Source organism: Amblyomma maculatum, chromosome 1 (assembly GCF_055883805.1).
Source record: "Amblyomma maculatum isolate TAMU_Amacu chromosome 1, ASM5588380v1, whole genome shotgun sequence".
Classification (NCBI taxonomy): Eukaryota; Metazoa; Arthropoda; class Arachnida; order Ixodida; family Ixodidae; genus Amblyomma; species Amblyomma maculatum.
Window position 1 is genome coordinate 290058082 of NC_139344.1, and position 24694 is coordinate 290082775.

The window sequence follows — 24694 nt, forward strand, 5'->3', positions numbered from 1 at the left end:
GCACAAATTTATTGAATTACGATAATAACAAAAAGCGCTCCATTTTATACATGGAAATGTTTTATACTTAGTGCAAAAAAATGCTCGACCTTTTTCCATTGCCCCATTGTCTTGATCGCTGCCCACACCTCCATAACCTAGCACTAAAACTGGTTTCACTTGCATCGTCTAGCGTCAACGAAGAGGGCAAGTGTGCGATGGTTAGAATTGTGAATACAAAAGTGCTGCCAGCGATGTTATGTGTGCTTGAGTATACGTGTGTATACGTGCAAACACACGGACCTGAATGATTATATTACTTTCCCTTTTTTTTACAAATAATCACATTAAAATTAAGAAAAAAGAATGTTGAACATCTATGACAACAGGGATAGGTACCACTGGGATCGAAAAAGGTCATTAAAAAGTAACACTTGAGTCGCGACTTGCATGATAAGCTGAAATACTTATCTGTTCTAGCAATAAGCACTGCAATCAGCAGGGCAGCTTTGTGACTAATATTGGTGTTACTCTTTCAGGCTGCTATCGTTGGTCACAGAACTGGAAAAGTCCTGTACCTTGGCGTGAAAAACAAGGTGTGCGCAATGTGTGCTCGTACTCCACAAGGTGCCACCCCGAAACAGCATCAGTGCCACAAGAACTGGCACGGAAGCTCAACCAGCATGGAGCAAGCTATTGTGGTTGAAGGCTTCAAGAAAAGCGTTGAACTGCATGGCATCAAGTATACAAAACTTATTGCTGATGGTGATTCGAGCACTTACCGCTCTATCATAGGAGCAGCGCCATATGGAAACCAGCGGGTTGAAAAAATTGAGTGCAGGAACCACATACTTCGCAACTATGCCTCAAGGATAAGAGAGATTGCACAGAATAAACGGCTGGAAAAGCTTCCTCCGAAGGTAAAAAACTGTTCTCCAAGCAGCTGTGCGCCTGCGGCATGGTGTTGCAACAGCAATAAAAGTTAGAGGCTCTGAAGATGCATCGTTTTCTGAAAAAGTAGAGCGCCTTGTTAAGGATATAAAGAACGGCCCAAATCATGTGTTTGGAGACCACGCCAACTGCGCTGGTTACTTCTGTTCCGGGGGCAAAGCGGGAGAAGAAAATATATTTCCTGAAATACTTCAAAAAGGCATATTTGAAGAAATTTGTGTGGCCATGAGCAGAGTGGTTGCAAACGCTGCGAGCCTGATAATGGACGTCGACAATAATGCTGCCGAGCATTATAACTCCGTTGTGGCAAAATTTGCAGGCGGAAAGCGGAATAATTATTCCGTGAAAGGATCGTACAAGACAAGGTGTCTTACTGCGTCTTTATCGGTGAACTGCCGAGGAACATACCACGAAAAAATAGCGCGCAGGATTTCCGGAGGGCAGCTTGGAAGATGTACAGCATCATTTGTGAAGGCATCAATTTCCAAGAGGAATTGAAGGCGAAAGCTACCGAAAAAGAAGCTGTCAACCACGCCACGCTGCCAGCGCAGAGATAAAGAGCTACATCTTGGTGCCGATGCTGACTACGGCCTACCAGACATGGAGACCGATGCTTTTGCAACTGCTTCGGACAAGTTCCTGAAATCGCTTTCGCTCTCGGCAAACAACATTGAAGACCTGCAGCGAGCAACGTCAAAGCAAAGTGGATCCACTCTATGGAAGCAGGAAAGGCGAAAGAGATTGACAGCATCACTGTTTGGCGCTGTGTGTAAAATGAAAGCAACGACGGGATGTGGGCGGACAGTTGGCGATATCCTGTACAAAGAAATCACATCTGAAGCCATAAGGTACGGAAAGGACCACGAGTGCTTAGCACTAAAGCAAATCGAGAAGGAATGCAACGTTGTGGTAAAAGAGTGCGGCCTGTTTGCCGACCAGGAAAACCCCTTTCTTGGCGCTTCCCCTAACGGACTCATTGGGGAGGACATCCTCGTCGAAGTCAAGTGTCCGTACTCAGCGAGGGACATTACTCCACTAGAAGGAGTTCGCGCCAAAAAAATAACCTGCTGTGTCGAAAACAAGGACGGAAGATTGCAGCTGAAGACTAACAGCAATTATTGGTACCAAGTAGGCCAGCTCAATATTGCTCGCCGTCAGAAGTGCTTGTTTGTAACCTGGACCAAAAATGGCATGAGCATTGAGGTGATTTCCAGGCATGAATCGTTTTGGGAGGACGAGATGTTGCCACGTCTCAAAAAATTTTATATGCACTGTTTGCTGCCAGAACTCGTGGACCCAAGAAGAAGCCATGGCCTTCCAATTCGCGAACCTCATTACATTGTCGAAGCACAGATGACTCGCTCATTCAAGCGACCTTTGAATGCAAAAACTAAAAATGAAGACAGCCGAGAAATCGTCTAGGACACCCTTCCTGACTACAGAGCATCTTTCCCCTTTCCTTTTGTCACTGTCACGATCATGTATTGGAACAGGTTTCTTGCTACTGGTTTATTTTGTTCAAATAAAAAAAATGCAATCTAAACAGAAGGAAAGAGGGGTGGTGGCCACGCCACCCGCGTATGATCTTTTGTACGCAAAAACGGGGCAGCAACCCTAAAAGGAAATCTTCCAACCAATTCCGACTGGTTTGCAAGCTGAAATTCCTTACCTCATATGATTTCCAAGGAAGGCTTAGTAGGCGCCCTACTTCGAGTTGCATTTTTTTTTTGTCGCTGTGTATTTTGCAGCGTGGTGCAGGAGGTCCTGCTAGCTGCGGCGCATACCGAGCCGACTCTAAATGGTGGTCGAACGCTTGACTTAGCGAAACCGGTTCAGAAGTGGAACTAAATGATTTTGCCTGCCAGGCTGCTCGCCTTTGAGGTCATGTTATTTACACGACGGACCGGTTCGACCAGTTCTCATGAGGTCGGAGCTACAGTACAGCAGAGGACAGACAAGAAAAGGAACGAAATGGTTATTTCACCCCTTGCCTTGGGGAGATGTCAGCGTGTATAGACCTTTCCAACCTGATTGAAGCCATAGGTACCATAGGGCTCGCTGGATTGATTTTTCAGCTGGCGCTACCAACCGATCCGTGGGCAATGCAGCAGAGGCTAGGCAGGAAAAGGAAAGAGACAGGATTCTGTCCCCTTGCTGTGGGGAGTGGATGTTCGCTTTTCATGCGGAGGTGTGAAGGGGGAGGTTGGAGAAAGGATGCGAGGTGATTAGAGCTCTAGAGCCCACTTCCCACATCATGGGCACAAAAGCTAACAAAGGCTCATCTCCTTTGCTTTCCTGTCGCGCCTCTTCTACATGCACAATGGATAGGTGCCAAGGATGTTTGCTCCTGCCTTCACTTGTATCCTACTATAGGTCACCTGAACCACTGCACACCTTTGTTGGGGTGGGAACAATGCTGTTCTCCCACATAAATGGCCCTGTGAGTCACTTATGCTTTGGTGCGAAATATGTTATATCCTCGGGCAGCGGGGGAGGGGTTCTTCTTGACTGCGCCTGGCATCTCACTTCACAGCCCAAGCAAGAAAAAAGGACAGAAAGAAGTCAAGTTGGTCAAAATTTCGAGAAAAACATGCGCGCACGAACACTGACAAGCAAGAGGTTGGTGGTAGAGTGTAGTATTGTCTAAACAGTTTGACACCAGATGGAGCCACGACGCAGTTAAATTTGGCGCGAACTTCGATTCCCGCATAAAATACATTCACAACTTTCAGAACCTGTAAAACGCTAACAATAGGTTCGATATGGATAAAAATTGCACATTAACAATCAGGAAAGAAAAGGGGAGGAAATGTTGCGGAGGAAATTTTGATGTTTAGCCTAGTTTTTTTATGAGATGACAAGGAAGACCGACATATCTAAAAACGCAATTTTTAGGAATATTTGTCTCTGAATTGAAATAAAATGAAGCCTTAAAAATAAAATCTGCCCGCAACATTTCCTCTATTCTCTAAAGACGAAAACGCTGCCACAAACCCCATGAAAATTTAACCGCATTTGGACACGCTAGAGCTTCTGAAAGTTACCATGTATTTTCTATGGACGTTGGCACTGGTGAGCCCTCCCACTGCGCCTTACGTAGTGCAGCAAAATTTCGGAGGCAACCGCTGCTCCGTTCCTGTGTCCACCAAACCAAAATACGCACCTCGGATCAAGTCAAGGCGACAACATACGCTGGTAAGTAATGTGTTTACTAGCTTAAACATAGCGCACAGATAAGCGACGGTTTCACAGGTGCAATGAGTTAGTCATTGTTGCGATGCATCATTACTGTGGCGGCTATTAAAATCCTACCGTCTTACCCGCCCACTGAGCACAGAATATCTTGTAGCTGTCTTGATATGTCTATATTGGTCACATATATCTTGAGCTATCAAAGACATCTACAAGACGTCGCTTGGTGCTAGTCTAGAAGACATCATCGGCAAGATGTCTGGAATCTGTCTAGTGAAGAATTTTTATGTCTTCAGCTACGCAAGACAGTTATTAGCCGGCTTACGCCAGATGTCTTCTAGAGTTCTGCTTCAGAAGTCTACCATACTTCCTAACAAGACGTTTCAGGGTCACATATGCGCCTATAGTGCAATATGTACACAATTTAACTGGACGACGCTGTTCTGCATGCTCTAAGTATAAATTGTCGAAGGTTTGTTCTAGCAATTTTTCAGCTTGCAAAATACTGTATCCAAAGTGCCTGCGCTTTTGAATTAAGCATGCAATTTGGGCTGTTTCCAGCATGCAGGACCAATATGGCACCAAGAAATGCTGTTTAGGCGATGGGTATCTGAACATAATGTACTACAAAAGCCGCTGACACCTTCATTTCTGCAGCCGATAGCCACACGCGTACTGTGTTCGACCTCGCTGGACGCCGTCCAGTCCGCCGGAAGACTCCAAACTCCGAGTGTTCAGAACGACAAAGTAAGCTAGCGATGTATCCGTGTGTGATAAAAGCCAGTAGTTCGCACAGAGGAAAGATTTGCTGCGCCGATGTTAATACGGAACGCCAGCTATGCACGATCCGCCATTCCCAAACTTCGCGCGCCGTGGCCTTTTCGCACCCCTCCTCTTTACAGCGAGATAGAAAATAGTGCGCCAAAATAATTACGCAAGGCGCAGGTTGTATTTACCGTTTTGAAACAAATACGTCATAAGCAACAGTTACATTTTACTTGTATATCTTGTTTTATGAAATATATTTCAGATTTCTATTGTTTTTAAAGTTATTGTATCAATGCGCTGCTCGGCGGCTGGCCATTTCAAATTTTCGTCGTGTCTAGTCGTGTCTGCACGTTCGTTAGGCCGTTGGTGTGTGACTGCATTGAAAATGTATCCCGCACAGCGGCTGCTACTTCTGGCTGCAAGGCAAGCTTCGCTGGGTGAGTAAGAAATTGTTTCTTCTTAATGAGTCACTTAATGGAGCAGTAAAGTGACTGAGTGCTTTCTTTTTCCGATAAAAATGCTGCAAGGACCGTTGTTTGCATCCGCCGGCGCAGGCTGTATGGGCGAGCAAGATAGCGCGCGCGGACCGTTTAGTCAGTACGAAAGGCGGTGTTTTATGGCGCATCTACAGTTTTGTGCATGCAGGAAGGCTTTTCGCTTGTAATTCCACTCGCCGCGTTTCGTGAACTGCCATTGGCGGCGGAACCTCGCGATGTAATTCTTCAAAATGAGCTTGGCGATCCGACGTCTTTCGTTGATTGCCGCTGGTTCTAACACTTTCCCAGGAAACACAACTGAGCACGAAAGTAGCAAGATACAGAAAATACGCACCGTCGAGTGGAAGCCGTGCATTGTTTGTCAGCCTGCAGAGCTCTATACGCGCTAAGTTATGCCGCGGTTGCGAAAAAGAAAGAGAACGATCTCAATAAGCCGCCTTAGAGGGGAGGGTAAGGTGCATTCTGGCCACAGCGACTCTCCCAACTGCTAGCAAAATACTCTCGGCCTGTTCACAGGCACAAGTTTAAACACATAGCGAGATAGGAACGGCGTACAAACATTCTGCAGTGATTTAATTTTAATAGTTCATAAAATGTTTACAGTCAGCCATTACATTGCCGTGATTAAGTGATTTTACATTTTCATATAGTCAGGAAGCACAATTTAGTTCTTTTTAAGTTCCTGAACTGCATGCTGTGTGATGTGCTGGTGCTCTATTTGCTTTGGTCCTCAGGTTTATTGTGTTTTTTTTTTATTGGCGGAAATGTTTTAAGAAATTAAGCTTCAGTTGAATTGGTACAGAAAGAAATCGAAAGCAAATCTTTCGGACGGACCTCATATAACGAAAAGCCTATTATAATACACAAAAACATATCAATTTCATTTGTTTTCTTGCTTCAGGGCCAATAGACTCTTCCTATCCAGAACTGGGAAAAGAAAAGAGAGTACTGAATCATAACTTACTTTTAAGGCGTATAGAATGTAGCCATGTTATAAATGGGTTCAGTGTATGCCTTCTGGCTGTCCTCAACAACAAAGCTGTGACTCCACGCAAACCTTTTGATAGCATATGGATTCCTCCCGAAGTGAAGGTGTTTGGCATCAAAGGTGAAATACCTTCATTTAATTTCAGTTCAGTTCAGTCATTCAGTCGTGTCTGACTCTTCGTGACCCTATGGACCATGTCACGACATGCTTTCCGGTCTCTCACTATCTTCCTAACATCACATAACTTCCTCTGCAGCGCCTCGAGGATGCCATCTAACCATCGTGTTCGCTGCCTACCCCTTCTCCGGCGACCCTCAACCTTTTCCAGCATCAAATCTTTCTCCAGCGACTCCTCTCTTCTCATCAGATGACCAAAGTAGCTGAGCTTTAACTTTAGAATTAACTTAGAATTAACTTTAGAATTTAGAATTTAATGCTCTTTTTCACATTGTGCTGTTGTGTCTGTGTTTGGTGCTCTTGTTATTTTGTGTCTGCACGAATTTTCATGTAAACAAAACACCCAACAGCTCAAGCAAGTGAGCTATGCATTCTTTTTTTTTTGCTCTGGGTGCATGGTCACTGTTTAAAATATTGCTTTCATTTGTTCTAGCAAAAACTGGTGATGCATACATACATAGGTACCTACATATATACATGCATAGATACATACATAGGTAATGCATCCATACATAGATACATGATACATAGATTTATTTCTTCTCTACATATGTCGAATGAAACACTTAGCAAACTCAGAGGCAGGAACTTTACCCAGCATAGAAAGTGACTCTCAATAAAAAAAAAGAAATGTATAAATCAGGAAAATGGTGGTTCTCTTCAGGTGTGTCTGTTGGTGAAGACAAGAAAATGTTTTATCCTTCGAGGTCATCAAGGAGTTATTAATATACATGTATTATACTCAGCACTATTTTGTGCTGCTAGTGCGTGTCTTGGTTAAACATATTTCTATTGTGTACTCAGTACTCTCAACCTTATGTGACATATTTTGAGGTTAAATTCTTATCCTATGTTTTGTAGTCAGTGATTTGCTTTATTAAACTTCACAAGAAATCTTTAAAGCATTGGAACACCTTGCAGGTTGCCACCACCTCCACGGCTGCCTAGCAACTATCCTTTTCCTGTCTGTGCTGCAAACACAACTTAGCAATGAGGGCCACAGGACTGACATCTCACTGGGCAGTCGCGGGCTACTGACTGAATACACAGGTATGGTTTGACTGTGCCAAAAACTTAGAGTTGCCAACAGTGGGACTTTTTCCTTCTGTTTGGGAGCTCATATATCCAAATTGTGCTTTTGATTTTAATCCTGGCAGGTGTGACATGGAAAGCCTTCAACACCAATGAAACTTAGTTTTGCCGACGTCACAAAAGAGTGGTTGGTGTTTGCCTTGTGACAAAGACCAAGTCCACATCTAAAGGCGCTGCACAGCCACCATGAACAGTGCCACAATAGCAAGCAGCTGGGATCAAGGCACCTTCTGTGCTCATTTACAACTCAAGTTTGAAGCTTTGTAATTTTGCAAAGGTAGGCCTCCAACAATTGACAGAGAGGAGCCTCCCAATCAATTGAGCCACAAAGGAATTCCCCCTTTCATGGCAGTAGGTGACAAAAAGAGGCAGTGCAGCTGGTGTTCAGTACCGATAAAGAAAAAGCTGCCCAGCCTAGTTAGCTGTGGACAAGGGCTGGAGTGGTACCAGTGTTGAGAACGATCTGATTGGCAGAAAAGCCTCCTTTGAGGGATATTCGCCCCTTCATTCTTAATTTGTAACTGACTGCAGTGGATCTGATAGCCCCGGAAGTTTTCTTTCTTTCTTTTTTTTTCAATTTTCTCTGCCCTCTAGGGTTGTACAGAATGACAGATGCACAACCCATGCCAGCTCCCTCACTTTACGATGCTTTCATGCCAGAATGTTGGGAGTGGTATTCAGACCTTGTTTTTTTTTTCGATGCCTTTTCTCCATGCATAATAACAGGCTATTTAGCGTAACACAGTCGCACACAAGACAGAGGACACCATCAGCACTTACAACTGTTCAGCGGAAAGCAACCGATATACATAGTCTACTCAGGTGATGCGCACGGGTACAAGGCAACATGGAAACAGCACCATTTTGTCAAACTATGCGTGAGAAATTTTTCTTCAGTCTCATAAGAAAAAACAATTTGCTGCTGACACAGCTGTAAAATGCTTTTTTATATGAAGGGCTTCTAGTGTTTCATGAGCCGTTACCCACAGTTTTCACAATTGGTGCAAACCCTACGGTGCAAGAGAAGTCGCTCACCTTCATTGTTAATGTCTTGTGCATGTTCCCTAAGTTGGCCATTGACGCAGAATCCTGCTTGTGCAAAATAAGATTTTTCTACATGACAGTAGAATTTTATAGACGGTGGTGCACTTTACGAAATGCTGGCCATGTCTCTTCTGACAGCCGACCTGTTTGCTTTCGTAGCTTATGTGATGGCTTAGCTGAGCAAGCTTTCAGGGAGCAGAGGATACCATCTATACATTGAACAGGTTTGAGCTGTGTCAGTGACACTCCAGCTTTTCTTTGAGGCTGAACAGATATTTCTCATACCTGCTTTGATAAGATTGGTGCTGTTTTCCTGTTGCCTTGTACATGTGCACATCAGTAGTGAAAGCTATGCATCGACTGCTTTCCCCTAAATAAACAGTTGTAGTAAGTACATGTGGTGTCTTCTTTCTTGTGTGTACTCTGTGTTATGCTAAATACCTTTTTTATTTCTGAAAAACCAACTATCTCAGCAATTAACTTCCTTCTTTTTATACCAGCAGAATGTGAAGAGCAGCACGGTGTGCAACACTGAATTTTATTCTCTCTTTTTTTTTTGCTGTGCCTTCTGTACTCCTCGCAAGCTGTTTGCTGCACTACAAAAGGTAAGGGCAGTTGGTGCCATCATGGCTGGTTCATGCTGCCCTTATCTTTTGTAGTGCTGCAAACAGCTTTTGATATGGAATATAGTGGTTGGTATGTACAATGACAGGGATGCAAACCTTTTGCTCCTTCCTTTTTTTTTCCTTATGGTGCCTTCTAGTGTTTCTTGTAGAGTGATGTATGACCCTTACCTGCTACCTTTTCCTTAGTACTTTTTAGTTATGATAGTAGAATGTAACTATGACAGGCATGTAGCCATTGCATTTTTTTTTCAGTGCATTCTAGTCATGCTAACAGGAACAGCAGCAGTGAAGCAGTCTTGGCTTCTTTTTTTGCAGTGTAGATTTTTTAATGGATTTGATGTCGTGCCTATTGCTCAAGTGTTTGTGCAGTTTCTACAAGATGTATGTATGACCAGCATTCAGTTGGTGACATGCATGCACATATAGTATGAAATGCAATACGTGATGATGGTCCTTTGTGAAAGCGCCTTTTTCTGTATACTGAAGCTTTTTCATTCGAATTTGTTGCTTTGTTTTATTTTGTACAAACATTATGCAGATAGTTCGTTCAACCACTCAACCAGTTTTGTACACTTTTGCATACCTATCCCTGTTTATTTCTAGTCATTTCCTGTTGTTTGGAGTATGGATGTCATTTTTTGTAAACAGATCATTTTAAGCTTGGAGAGAACTGCATTATTCTTTTGTCATTTTCATACCACTTGTAGTGTCTAGTTTCTGTGCTTGTAACTTCGTAGTGCATTGTTGAAAAAAAATCAAATATATGATTTACACATTTTGTTTCCTAGCACCTTTTGTAGTTATTGCCGAATCTCCCAAAGAGCACCCAACCATGGCTGTCCACCGTACAGTGTGGCATGTTTTGTAACAAAGAATGTGTACAGTTCTCACTTACTGTTTGCAGTTTTAATGTCTGTAAGAATGAATGACAATGTGCATCATTCTTTACATGTCATGTGTTCATGAGTTGGCTCTTTCTGGTGTTTTCTTCCTTGGTACAATATTAGGCTTCAAAGAACCACATTTTTTCATTTGCATACTGTTGCTTGTGGCTTTCCTTGCTTTTAACATGCATGAGATTGTTTAAGTTGCCTATTTGCAATGTATAATGTTGAGGAAATTAAAGAGTTCTGTAGTTTACTCATCTCATTTTCTAGCATTGGGTGCAGTTACTACCAAACTTTCTAAAGAGCACCTGATGGCCATTAACAGTGAAATGTGGCACGCTTTGTAATAAAAACATACAGTTCTCATTACTAGACAACAGTTGTAGTGCATGAGAATTAATGATTTACAATTGTACATCAGTTTAGCTTGCATCATAACTGAATGTGTGAAAGAGCACTATGGGTGTGTTACGGCAATGCACCTTTAGTTGTAGTAGCATCTGATGAGACTATATTTTTTGTCTGGCAGTGGTGTTGAAAACCTCTGCAAATACATAAGCATTTCAGACAGTTTTGCGAGAAATAGCAGGGAATAAATAATTTAGAGCATTGCAGGAGATTCTAGAGCTCATTTTAGACATTCAGAATCTATTTTAATGATCTCTAGATGCTGACTTGCAAGACGTCTTGCCGCTTAAAAAAGTGGGTGCATTAGCTGAGCTAGAAGGCAGCTACAAGAAGTACCAAGACATATAAAAACATCTTTCATATCTTGTCAAAGCATCTTTTAAATGTCTATCAGCTGTCTTGGGTGCCACTTCAGATGTCTATAAGGTGACTTGTTTATGTTGGGCAAGATGCCTTATAGCTATCTGCTAGACTGACTTACGTTTAGTAAGTTATTTGTCTTCCAGATTTCTAGGAGATATCTGGCAAGACGTCTTGTAGCCTAAAAAAGTGGGTGCATTAGCTGAGCTACAAGATCACTACAAGAAATATCAAGACATCTGGCAATGTCTTGCATATCTTGTCGAGACATATTATATACGTTTAGTAGCCATCTCAGAGGTCTACTGAGACATCTATCGGGCATCTTGCTTGTCTTGGCAAGACAGTTTATAGCCGTCTCATAGATGGGTTGGTGTTTACTGGGCGTTGACTTGATTGCGTGGAACTACTCACGGAGGTTGCATTTTGTCTCGTAGTAAGTTTGTAGGATATAAACTTTTGCCTTATAGTAAATTACCTAAGACAACTGCGCCTACCTGGCTCGGCCGTGCGCGAACCCGCGGAATCGTGCGCCGGCGTTGGCGGCTTTCCGCCCCGATCCCGGTACAGACTGCGGGTTTGCATTGTACGCAGCAGCAACGAATTAGGCACCCTTACCTAACTTCCTACGAGCAAATAAAGTTTACCGTAATATCAAAGCTCCGTGCGCAGTTTCACCACAAACGACTGAGCGGTAGAGCCGGAGAGGTACAAGCCGCCGCGGTAAACATGTAGTATTAGGATACGCATGCTGTATCTGGCCCTTGCAAGATTTCACATGACGTGCAGTGATGAGGACGCACCGAAGAAACAAAGAAAACGACTTTATTTCGAGATTATTCCTGCTCTCCTCGGCGAAAAACTGTGCTTTCTTAGTTTTATAACTGACCACCTTGTTGTTTCTTATGCTTGAGCCGGTGTACATTCGAATGTATGTGACACTTTAATATTTTTTTTGTCACCATGTCTTTCTTTTATGTTCTGCGCGTTAAAGATACTCAAAGTGTGTACAAGAGTCAGTGGCAAGTGAATGTAAATACATGTACATTTCTCACACTTTGTTTCCGACACAGCACCTGTCCATATTGCACATTTCTTTTACTTGCTGATCTTTTTTTTTTTTTTCGCTAGAAGATCACTGTAAAAATATGACTGTCTGTCATCCATGTCAAACAGGGGTAAAAACCTCGTCAAGCTACTGTATTAGTAGCCTTTTGTTCCTACCTTAGCATTTGTTTTTCTGTCGACAGGAGGAAAAAAATCTGAATAAGTTGATTGAGTCGTTCAGCAGTTTATATTGCCGCTAAGAACACTGTATTATTTCGCGCACATAATAATAATCAGCATAATTACACTGTTGTCTTGTAAACTGTGTAGCTTAATGGATGGGGAACAGCAAGCCCATGAAAAGAGAGATGTTACATAGTCACTTGTGAAGCCAGCTCACTTGAAATTTCCATTTACTTCTAGTTTGGCCTCAAGAAGCTGAAAAACTCTGACTGGCATAATTATTCGCAATCTAGCCTTACACACCTTGAACCCACAGTTGCTCTGCCTTTTTTATTTTTGTTTCAAGCGGCAGCTTTGATATAATACTTGAAAGGCCTGCGAGCGGTCGCACACCATGTGTAGTTGCCGCGATAAGCAAACAGCAACATGTTTTGTGTGCACTTTTGCTTAGCCGCAGCCACAAGAAAAACGCAGAGATATGGGTACAAGATTGCACTCACTCAGACAACAAAAGTCATATAAAACTGCGCTCCAGCTATTGTCAGCCGCAGCAAACATATTGAAACAATTTTCTTGGCTCCAGTGGCCAATGCTTTGCGGCGCTGATGCCAGTCTCAAAAGAACTGTGAGTTGAGCTAGTTGGTGCATCATTTTTTTTAAAATACACAGCGCAACAAACATAGGACAAGCGAGTAGACGGGAACAGCGCTGACTATCAACTGCATGATTTATTGAAAGAACACGAATATATACAAAAATGCTCTGACAATCAAGTGCGCATGTTCGTAGATAAAACTTGAAATGTTGTTTTATCTGCGAACATGCGCACTTGGTTGTCAGAGCATTTTTGTATATATTAGTGTTCTTTCAATAAATCATGCAGTTGATAGTCAGCGTTGTTCCCGTCTACTCGCTTGTCCTATGTTTGTTGCGCTGTGTGTTTTTAAAAAATGATGCCAGTCTGTTTAGCATTTAGGTTAAGCACACTGACAGTTGTACTGTGTAATTGACTAGTCATTGTGAAGAGCAAATCTGTGTCTGTGAGCAGCAATCAGTTCTTCTTTTGACGGTCTTTCATAGGCATCCGTCATAAAGTGACGCTCTGAAGCTGTGCTTGCAGCTGTCTCTCTGTGCGAAGAGCCCTCAGACCGTTTCTCCACATCTTGGAGGAGCTTGTAGACGTACGCTGCATGAAATAGTCATCGAGATTACAACAGTGCACTTAGTTTTTCGTGTAATATTATAAGTAGAACAAACTTTGAACTTACAAAACGTAGGCTGCGTTTTCACTGGAGCTACACTGAAATGTTCTTTCCTTGCTTTTGCCATCTTTACTTTCCAGCGGTCATCTCCTTTTTTTGTCTGTGCCTGGAGCCTTGAGGAATTTTCATTAAAGTGAATTACAGCCAGATGTGACCTATAAAGAAGGTAAATATGAATTAATTTTTCATACTTTGGAAAAAAATGTGTTTCTTGTTGCCTACCAGCAAAAGTATACAGAAGAGGCTACCATAAGGAACCATTATGCATTATATTCACAACACTGCAGCAGAAATTGCTTCTGATTTAGCTACTATGTTCAGCGCCTTTAGAATTAGAATGTGATGCAATGATCTCCAAGCAGCAAAATGAATGTATGACATGGGCTATACAACATCATATCGTGAATCACCTGTGTTCTCCCTGCTGTTGTATTCTAGCGATCATCATTAGTTCAAGTGGTCAAGTGAACCTTGAGCATTCTTGCAGCTTCAATACAGTAGCCTCGGGACATTCGAGATGGTTCTAGAGGGGTCGGAAACTTGCGCTGATAACTTCCAGTTCTTTAAAAACTGCCTTTGTCTTGGGACTGCACTAAGATGAGGAGCACAAAAGAGAGACGAGGTGTTTTTTCAGCCTGCGCTTCATGCTTGTCCTCAACTTCGTTCTTTATGTCATCCCATCTGCCTATTCTAACATAAGAGCAGTGACTTCCAATGAGGACCCTTAGATGGCCTGTGTAGTCTGCAGCCTCCTGTCTCACTTTTTCTATGGAAGGGGATTATAGAATGGCTAGTGCTACCATGCTAGCAAATATGTTTTTACGATATTATGTGAAGCATTCTTAGAATGTCAGAAGTGTGCACCACAGTCTCCTCAAAATGTATGAAAACTACCTTTGACATGGCAGCAGTCTTGAGATTCGAAGAGAAAGACACAAGATAGGTTCAGCTAATTTTACAGCAGAGTATTTAATGTCAGGATGGAAGGATTGTGGAAAATTTCTCATTGGGTGCATACTTTGAGCAGGAGTTGGGATTCACTTGACATAGTGGGTGCCCTTTTTTGGCAGATGTCAGAATTGACTCCTGTGAGTCGTAATTGTAAGGTCTCATATTACCTGGCCTGATAACATGACAGCTCCAGATCAAGCACTGTACTAAGGGAGTGCTGGTCGTAGTGGCTATTGTAGCATTAACTAAACGCGATCTGCTTAGTTGGGCTACTTAGCAAGTTGAAGAATCGAAAGGAGGAAAAGGATATGGTGCGAATGAATCACAGGCTTTCATAGATGAACTTCTGATTTTTTTTTGTTTTTACTGAGTTCTATTTCCTCTGGCCTCTGTTCCTTTTACAATGACAATATTATGAACATACATTAAATGCTTCATGCAAGGATTGATTGTTTGCATATGCAATGCAGAAAAGTTGGAATGCGTACTGGCACTGGAGTAAAAAATAATGTCGTATCCTTCTCTTTCATTCAACTTACCTTGCTTGCATCCCATCATCCGAGTATGCAATTGATTTGGGAGCAAATCTGATGACCAAATTATGAAATGATTCAAGGGAGGATGTTTGGGCTTTAGGGGAGAGTTGTCGAATGTCCTTCAGGAACAGGGAGTTCATGAGAATGCAGTTTAGCTTCCTGAAAGCACATGAATCTGTAAAAAATGTACATATATACATATATATATATATATATATATATATATATAGCATTTAAAGGAGCGAACAGTCTGCGAGTGCAAGGCAAACATTTTTTTTTATGTTTATACTGTTGACATTTACAGGAATTCCTCTTATGATGATTATTGGAATAAAGAGCATTAAATGCAAAGTGGAAGGAAAAACAACGCGCCGACGGTATATATATATATATATATATATATATATATATATATATATATATTTGACTGATGAGTTGGTAGTGTTGGAGTGTATTCTAGTCAATCATAGATGCTGAACCTGCTTACAGCTGCTGCATTGCAGTTGAAAACAGTTTTAGCAACATATTCGTTAAAAGACACCTGGTCTTGTACTGCTATTTTACTGTGACAAGAAATCTAAGAGGTGTTGTTGACCAAACAATTGTCAGTATAAGAAAGTATAGAACATCCCATTGTTTTTGTGTTTCTTACTGGCGTTATAACCAAGCTGCCTCAGTATTAAATTAATCTCGCAGTCTCAGCACTCACATTTACATTATGTTGTTTCTTCACTTCTTTATGGGTTTCTTTCTTGGCTATGTCTTGCTGTAATGTGCAGATGTGTAAAAAGTTTTTTCCGTGAAGTTCTATTTGCATTACCTATCTCTTAAATTTATCATTGGTTGACAAATGCCACAAGTGTGAGCCGTGCACCTTCCAAACAACATCAAAGTGAAAAACTTTAGAAAAAAAAAACCTATACAAAACAGATTACCTCTGCTCATCCATTGCCTGTTTGCAAGGAGCTAATGCAGGCATTTGCTGTATGGTCTATCATGGCCATCACGCTTATCGCATATGTGGTTCAACAGGCTGCACTACATGCTGATGATCAGGTCACCATCACCCTGGCCCAGGGCAGCAACATAGACTTGTGATTGTCTGGATCCATGGTTCTATTGCTTCACAGCCCTTTGACCTGCTCACAGCTTTTAACTTAGTAAATGCAGTATAGAATAATGTTATTACCATGTATTCGCCCTAATTATTAAAGCAAGCAACTGCATGCATATTTAGTAATGCGCCAAGCATCAAAGTAGTGCTGTATGGGCGATTTGCTGCTCTTGCAATATGTCCAGATAGCTGGGTGGCAGTTTGTAGATAGATGAAATTAAAACCTCATTACATAATAATATATGTCAGCAAATGTACCTCTTCCCCAATGGTTTGCAACGATGAAACATTTTGTAATTCAATTGTTTGTAATATATAATGATTAATTTGATTCTTTTTATATATAGACATGCAAGCAGCACTTGCCAAGGGCACTCTTGGTGAGGCTGAAATAAATTTCTCCTAATAATATGCAGAAATTGGCGCCTTTTGTTAAAGACTGCACTGAGACTCGTTAGTTGAGGCCAGGCCCCATGCTCGCACTATTGGGCACTGCAGCTGACTTCACACAGTTAATATGAATTGCAGCTTGCCAATTTTCGTATCGCAGCATTGCCTTACCTCTCCTATTCTTACCTGTTCCCATTGTAGAATATGGTCAGTCTGAATGATAACAACGTTGTACATGCAGTACTTGGCGCTGTAGCCCGGGGAGTCGCAACGCCCATCTCCTGCGAGGTCCACTTCCATTCCATCCAGCTGGCTGATGATCTGTACCCGCTGTTCCTGGAAAATCTGGGACAAAAATAAATGTGCATTTGTGAGCCACTTGTAACATTGTGCCGAACTGTGTCACTCGATCGTTGCACTACTGCATGCGCGCGCTGTTTTTTCTTTTTTTATTACGCAAGCTTGCCATAAGGCATATTATAAGAACCCGTGCAAATTATTTTCCGTTAGGAACCGGAGAAGGCTCTTGCTCTTATTGCTGTCGGTTAGCCATTTGGAGAAGTCCTCTTCCCTTGTTGCGGGTAATCCCCCCCCCCCCCCCCCTTTCCGCAGGAAAAATCTTGTGTATAACTCCTGTCTATGCTCCTGTCAAAACCAACTCTTACACTTCCGATCGGCAGCTGATCGCGGATAAAGAGGCACAACTTTGAGCGACTAAGCCAGTTCACGCCCAGTTCACGCGAGTGATAACGTTTATTTTGCGATCCCCCCCCCTCCCCCCTTTTTGCTGAAGGGTAAAGCTTCTTGGCACTTTTTTTTTTTTTTTTCTGTTTCCATCTCTTCATTCCTGACAGTGTCCCTCCTTTCTTATCTTTCTTCTTATCAACGCCCATCTCGGTTTCACGTGTTTCTTTCCTGGATGCCTCGGTTGGTGAACTTGGACGCGGCTCCATTCGCGCGACATTTCAGAGTGCGCTATGTACAAACACCACATGGCGTAAAAAAAAAAGAAAAAAAAATGCTACAGGGCGGGAGTCATGCTGCGATAATAATCGGGCACCGAACGGAGTTTGTTTACTTCCTGTCGGCGCGCGCGTTCTCCGTTGCAGTCAGCTGACGCCGAACCGCGGCTGACAAACTACACCACAGCGCACAACTACGCAGTCCCCTTCTCCTCATCCCCTTCCTTTTTTTTTTTTCTTTACAATCGATCGTTATCTTTCACGAAGGGGCATCGTATAGTCAAACGCAAGAGGAGCCTAAACACGAAGGTTTCAAGGTTGGGGCGGTTCGGGCAAGGTGCACGAGAGAGTTTCCCTCCGAAACGCCCGGAAGGACCGCTCTCTGCGATCTCGATTCTGAATTTCTAGTGTTTCGCTAACATCTCATGCCCTTGCTGCGGTACGGATATTATGGACCCCGAGCTCGAAAAGCGACTTCGGCGAATGAGTACCGAGAAGGGACTCGACCCCCATAAGTACACGCCGCTGAAGAATCCGCTGCTGAACCCCGACGATGATAGTATACGGCTTATATGGGTGCATTGGTGCGTGGGGTCGACTAGCGTAACATTAAAAAATAAAATCCCATCGTAAGCTCGCCACTGGCTTATTTTGAGCAGTGTAGTTCACAGTGATCATGACAAATCTTGCTATATGCATGCCACAACGCCGAGCAAGATCGCCTGAGTTAAAAAAAAAAAAAAATCCACACTACTGTGATAACGCGTCTAAAGCTAATATTATCACAATCTTTTCATTTTGCACTTACCGGCAGGGTTGGAAGAAACAGCGTTGGTACCGCTCCTTCACGCAGACTCGAGTCTTGTTGGGATCCCCCAATCGCGAACCACATATCCTGGTAATGCAAACGTAGATAAACGCCTTGTTCACCGATGCTGGCTATCCGATGAGCTGTAGCCACTGTTTCCGGAGGTTGGCGTTTTGAAGCACTTGATGCAGAATTTTTTTCCTCCCGTCACTAGCAATACCTTCGCAGCCAGGGACTGCACACTGTAACAACCTCCCGCTCATGTCCCGTCAACAACAATTCAGCGCTTCGATAACTGCCTTCGCGAATTCAAGAGAGCGACCAGTCTAGCCCAAAACTGTCCTGCACCCGTCGAGCACACGACGTAACAAAAAATCAAAGGTGAGGTCAACGCCAGGGATGTATAGCGTGGCAACAAAACTTGCGAGTTCGGTTCGTGCCGAAGGGCGATCGGGCGATGACGATGAAGCAGACGACGAGAGGCCCCCGGCGGCGCGTCGGCAAGCAAGCGCGACAAAACGGAAGTTGCGGCGTGCGGCGCTAAGCAAAAAAAGTAAAAGCGCAGATGCGTCAGTTGTGACGTGTCAGTGGGCGAGGCCTTGGAGGAGGGCCAGCCTTTGCGCGCGCTAAAAAGTTGAAAAGAGGAGGAAAGCCGCGAAGGCGCAGATATTCAAAATTTGATTGCAAATAACTCTGCTTCCAAATGCCGCATTTAAAAAATTTTTGCGGGAAGGTTATCTTACATCGACATTCTTTCACATACTAGGCATAGGAAAACTGTATTGCTATGGCTGTTTTGGGCCCCTTTAAGATAGCCTTGGCGGCGTGCTGTAATGTACAGTTTCGACCTTCGCAGCTGCGAATTTACCTGTCTTCCGGTTGGCGTTCCATAACCTCCACGGCGCTTATGGCAGCCTTAGCGGCGGGCTCTGATGTATACGTCCGACCTTCGGAACTGCGAATTTACCTGTCTTTCGGTACTTGTTACATAACCTCGACGGCGCTTATGGCAGCTTTAGCGGCTGCGACGCTTAAGGTAGCCTTGGCGGCGTGCTCTGATATATACTTCCGACCTTCGCAACTGCAAACTTACCTGTCTTCCGGCTGGCGTTACATAACCTCGAGAGCGCTTATGGCAGCCTTAGCGGCATGCTCTTGTATATAGTTCCGACTTTCGCCGCTGCGAATTTACCTGTCTTCCGGCCGGCGTTACATAACCTCGACGGCGCTTCTGGCAGCCTTAGCGGAGTGCTCTGATATATACTTCCGACCTTAGCACTAGCGAATTTACCTGTCTTCCGGCTGGCGTTACATAACATCAACGGCGTTTATGGCAGCCTTAGCGGCGTGCTCAGATCTATAATTCCGACCTTCGCAGCGGCGAATTTACCTGTCTTTCGGCTGGCGTTCCATAACGTCAACAGCGCTTATGGCAGCCTTAGCGGCGTGCTCTGATAAATACTTCCGACCGTCGCAGCTGCGAATTTAGCTGTCTTCCGGTTGTTGTTACATAACCTCGACGGCGCTTATGGCAGCCTTAGCGGCTGCGACGCTTAAGATAGCCTTGGCGGCGTGCTCTGATGTATACTTCCGACCTACACAACTGCGAATTTACCTGTCTTCCGGCTGGCGTTACATAACCTCGAGAGCGCTTATAGCAGCCTTAGTGGCGTGCTTTGATAAATATTTCCGACCTTCGCAGCTGCGAGTTTACCTGTCTTCCGGTTGTTGTTACATAAACTCGACGGCGCTTATGGCAGCCTTAGCGGCTGCGACGTTATGGTAGCCTTAGTGGCGCGCTCTGATATACACTTCCGACCTTCGCAGCTGCGAATTTACCTGTCTGCCGGCTGGCGTTACATAACCTCGACGGCGCTGATGCCAGCCTTAGCGGCGTGCTCTGGTATATACTTCCGACCTTCGCAGCTGCGAATTTACCTGTCTTCCGGTTTTTGTTACATAACCTCGACGGCGCTTATTTCAGCCTTAGCGGCTGCGACGCTTGAGATAGCCTTGGCGGCGTGCTCTGATGTATACTTCCGACCTTCGGAACTGCGAATTTACCTGTCTTCCGGCTGGCGTTACATAACCTCGATAGCGCTTATGGCAGCCTTATTGGCGTGTTCTGATAAATATTTCCGACCTTCGCAGCTGCGAATTTACCTGTCTTCCGGTAGTTGTTACATAACCTCGACGGCGCTTATGGCAGCCTTAGCGGCTGCGACGTTATGGTAGCCTTAGTGGCGCGCTCTGATATACACTTCCGACCTTCGCAGCTGCGAATTTACCTGTCTGCCGGCTGGCGTTACATAACCTCGACGGCGCTGATGCCAGCCTTAGCGGCGTGCTCTGGTATATACTTCCGACCTTAGCAGCTGCGAATTTACCTGTCTTCCGGTTTTTGTTACATAACCTCGACGGCGCTTATGGCAGCTTTAGCGGCTGCGACGCCTAAGGTAGCCTTGGCGGCGTGCTCTGGTATATACTTTCGACCTTCGCAACTGCGAATTTACCTGTCTGCCGGCTGGCGTTACATAACCTCGACGGCGCTGATGCCAGCCTTAGCGGCGTGCTCTGATAAATACGTCCGACTTCCGCAGCTGCGAATTTACCTGTCTTCCGGTTGTTGTTACATAACCTCCACGGCGCTTATGGCAGCCTTAGCGGCTGCGACGCTTATGGAAGCTTAGTGGCGCGCTCTGATATATACTTCCGACCTTCGCAGCTGCAAATTTACCTGTCGGCCGGCTGGCGTTACATAACCTCGACGGCACTTATGGCAGCCTCAGCGGCTGCGACGCTTCAGGTAGCCTTGGCGGCGTGCTCTAATGTATACTTTCGACCTTCGCAGCTGCGAATTTACCTGTCTTCCGGTTGGCGTTCCATAACCTCCACGGCGCTTATGGCAGCCTTAGCGGCGTGCTCTGATGTATACGTCCTACCTTCGGAACTGCGAATTTACCTGTCTTCTGGTACTTGTTACATAACCTCGACGGCGCTTATGGCAGCTTTAGCGGCTGCGACGCTTAAGGTAGCCTTGGCGGCGTGCTCTGATATATACTTCCGACCTTCGCAACTGCAAACTTACCTGTCTTACGGCTGGCGTTACATAACCTCGAGAGCGCTTATGGCAGCCTTAGCGGCATGCTCTTGTATATAGTTCGGACTTTCGCAGCTGCGAATTTACCTGTCTTCCGGTTGTTGTTACATAACCTCGACGGCGCTTATGGCAGCCTTAGCGGCTGCGACGCTTACGATAGCCTTGGCGGCGGGCTCTGATGTATACTTTCGACCTTCGCAGCTGCGAATTTACCTGTCTGCCGGCTGGCGTTACATAACCTCGACGGCGATTATGGCAGCCTTAGCGGCGTGCTCTGCTATATACTGCCGACCTTCGAAAGCTGCGAATTTACCTCTCTTCCGGCTGGCGTTACATAACCTCGACGGCGCTTATGGCACCCTTAGCGGAGTGCTCTGATATATACTTCCGACCTTCGCAGCTGCGAATTTACCTGTCTTGCGGTTGTTATTACATAACCTCGACGGTTCTTATGGCAGCCTTAGCGGCTACGACGCTTAAGATAGCCTTGGCGGCGTGCTCTCATCTACGCTTTCGACCTTCGCAGCTGCGAATTTACCTGTCTTCCGGTTGGCGTTCCATAACCTCCACGGCGCTTCTGGCAGCCTTAGCGGCGTGCTCTGATGTATACGTCCGACCTTCGAAACTGCGAATTTACCTGTCTTCCGGTAATTGTTACATAACCTCGACGGCGCTCTTGGCAGCTTTAGCGGCTGCGACGCTTAAGGTAGCGTTGGCGGCGTGCTCTGATATATACTTCCGACCTTCGCAACTGCAAACTTACCTGTCTTCCGGCTCGCGTTACATAACCTCGACGGCGATTCTGGCAGCCTTAGCGGAGTGCTCTGATATATACTTCCGACCTTCGCACTAGCGAATTTACCTATCTTCCGGCTGGCGTTACGTAACATCAACGGCGTTTATGGCAGCCTTGGCTGCGTGCTCTGATCTATAATTCCGACCTTCGCAGCGACGAATTTACCTGGCTTCCGGCTGGCGTTACATAACCTCGACGGCGCTTATGGCAGCCTTGCGGCTGCGACGCTTAAGATAGCCTTGGCGGCGTGCTCTGATGTATATTTCCGACCTTCGGAACTGCGAATTTACCTGTCTTCCGGCTGGCGTTACATAACCTCGATAGCGCTTATGGCAGCCTTAGCGGCTGCGACGCTTATGGTAGCCTTAGTGGCGCGCTCTGATATACACTTCCGACCTTCGCAGCTGCGAATTTACCTGTCTGCCGGCTGGCGTTACATAACCTCGACGGCGCTTATGGCAGCCTTAGCGGAGTGCTCTGATATATACTTCTGACCTTCGCACTAGCGAATTTACCTGTCTTCCAGCTGGCGTTACATAACCTCGAGAGCGCTTATAGCAGCCTTAGTGGCGTGCCCTGATATATACTTTCGACCTTCGCAGCTGCGAATTTACCTGTCTGCCGGTTGGCGTTACATAACCTCGACGGCTCTTAGGGCAGCCTTAGCGGCGTGCTTTGATAAATATTTCCGACCTTCGCAGCTGCGAATTTACCTGTCTTCCGGTTGTTGTTACATAACCTCGACGGCGCTTATGGCAGCCTTAGCGGCTGCGACGCTTAAGATAGCCTTGGCGGCGTGCTCTGATGTATACTTCCGACCTCCGGAACTGCGAATTTACCTGTCTTCCGGCTGGCGTTACATAACCTCGATAGCGCTTATGGCAGCCTTAGCGGCTGCGACGCTTATGGTAGCCTTAGTGGGGTGCTCTGATGTATACTTCCGACCTTCGCAGCTGCGAATTTAATTGTTTAATTGTGGCTGGCCTTACATATGGCGGGCAGTAATGCATGTACCCCTGTCTTCGGACAGGACAGCAGGGTTGTAAGCATCTCCAGCAAACACTATAAAATTTTAGGAGACACTTGACATCTGGCTTTAAGAGTATAGCATGGCAGCGTCAACGATTCCCGTCTGCAGCTTCCCTTGTGGATCCTTGATCGCATACATGCACCTTGCCATTTTATAAATGAAGTCTTTAAAGAACTTTGCTGCACCCTACAAAAAAAATGTAGGAAGTGCTTAAGAGCTCTAAGATCGCTAAGGTGAACACAACCCGGCACCAGAATTAGAATACATGACTAGTAGGTACGGTGCAAGGAATGCAGCCTTATAGTTACGCACGTCAAATGACAGATCGAATACCACACGCCCATCCTCCGAGGTCCTGTGAATAAGCGCATAAGTGGCCCGTGTATGCATGGGGTTGCCATTACCCTCTTTGCCACCTCACCGCGGCGGTTTGCATAGCCAGGATGCCTCCTTTCCTCCTCTGCAACGCGGCAACAGAGCACGCACCTGTCAGAGCTCTTCACGCGCAAGTTCCAGTATGAAGGACGTTTCTTGATGACAATTTCTGATCGATCACACTTTCTGTACATGATGCACATGAGCCAATTAAAATACAGCTATTTAAATGCCCTCTAAACACGTGAATATTATGAATATAAGCATAATACATAAGATAAATTGTCAGCACTGGGTAAAATATTCACAAAGTATTGTCAAAACATGAATATAAAAACAAGGAATTGTAATAAAACTTTGAGGATATACAAAAGGCAGAAAAATGCACATTTCTTAAACTACAGCTTGCAAATGAAGTTCTCTTTTTTTTTGCCTCAACTCCTTCAGCACCATGTAATTTGTTTATTAAATGAAATATTTACACAATCTTGCTATTAGATCATACTAAAATGCAGGTATTTAAATGCTCAATTAAATAAATGCCCATGTTTTTGTTTTGGCTTTATACATAACATAAAAAACTTTTTCTCCAAAATTTGCAGAAAAAATCCAAAAAGTGAAAGAAAAGGGGGCATGAATATCAAAATAAGACAGCAAGAAAAATAATTCAGAATACTAAAAATATGCTACACTGCCTCTTTTATTACTAGTAAAGATATGGTGCACCTATCGGCAGATTTCTTTTTTTCGTAGTGCTGTTCGGAAGCAGTGGTCATTTCTGACTTTCTGCAGCAGCTGTTGAGAGTCTCATGTACCTATTCTCCAAATCACACTAACAAAATGCAGCGAAGTCCAACTGCCAAGGAAGTAATATTTTAGGTTCTAAGTTCATTTTGAAGGTGTGCTGTTCTCTCAGAAATATAGCTAAATTGCTAAAAACACCCATTTTTAAGCTCGGCCTTCCTCTACTCATTTTACAATTTATAGCATTGGCATTTCCAAACCTTTCAGGATTTATGACTGGATTATTTGGTGACATGTTTTCCAGAAGGTGGGAGAGTTTGCCATCAAATTTGAAAATCTGCAATAGGAGCTCGGTGTTCAAACTCCACTCGATTTGCTTGAAGAAGTTCCACACTTGAAGTTCTGGAGAAGCCATATCAAGTAGTAC

At 44.4% G+C, this 24694-nt stretch overlaps 1 protein-coding gene, 1 long non-coding RNA gene and 1 pseudogene across 3 annotated transcripts; all 3 read left to right on the plus strand.

Annotated features, from left to right (window-relative positions):
- Window positions 1–946: 946 nt before the first annotated feature.
- On the plus strand, window positions 947–2660 carry LOC146206781 (uncharacterized; annotated as a pseudogene).
- Window positions 2661–4014: 1354 nt separating this feature from the next.
- Window positions 4015–16965, plus strand: LOC146206782 (uncharacterized). The gene is made up of 3 exons (XR_014703285.1): window positions 4015–4125; window positions 13542–13627; window positions 16694–16965. It is a non-coding gene; the product is annotated as an uncharacterized LOC146206782 (long non-coding RNA).
- On the plus strand, window positions 5229–11041 carry LOC146206783 (uncharacterized). Of its 2 annotated transcripts, XM_084591569.1 has the most exons (4): window positions 5229–5327; window positions 6632–6751; window positions 7474–7602; window positions 7710–11041. In XM_084591569.1, the coding sequence occupies exons 1-4, from the start codon at window positions 5276–5278 to the stop codon at window positions 7745–7747; spliced, it is 339 nt and encodes a 112-aa protein (XP_084447695.1). In that variant the 5' UTR covers window positions 5229–5275; the 3' UTR covers window positions 7748–11041. The 2 variants fall into 2 exon arrangements, with proteins under 2 accessions (XP_084447695.1, XP_084447696.1); XM_084591570.1 differs by lacking the exon at window positions 6632–6751 and having other exon boundaries at window positions 7710–11040.
- Window positions 16966–24694: the final 7729 nt, after the last annotated feature.

What these genes read in the sequence shown, in the direction of transcription:
- LOC146206783 (XM_084591569.1), top strand. Translation starts at nt 5,276, where the DNA reads ATGTATCCCGCACAGCGGCTGCTACTTCTGGCTGCAAGGCAAGCTTCG. An exon ending in CTTCTCATCAGATGACCAAA is followed by an intron (nt 6,752 to 7,473) that starts GTAGCTGAGCTT and finishes AACACCTTGCAG; the next exon opens with GTTGCCACCACCTCCACGGC. An exon ending in GCTACTGACTGAATACACAG is followed by an intron (nt 7,603 to 7,709) that starts GTATGGTTTGAC and finishes TAATCCTGGCAG; the next exon opens with GTGTGACATGGAAAGCCTTC.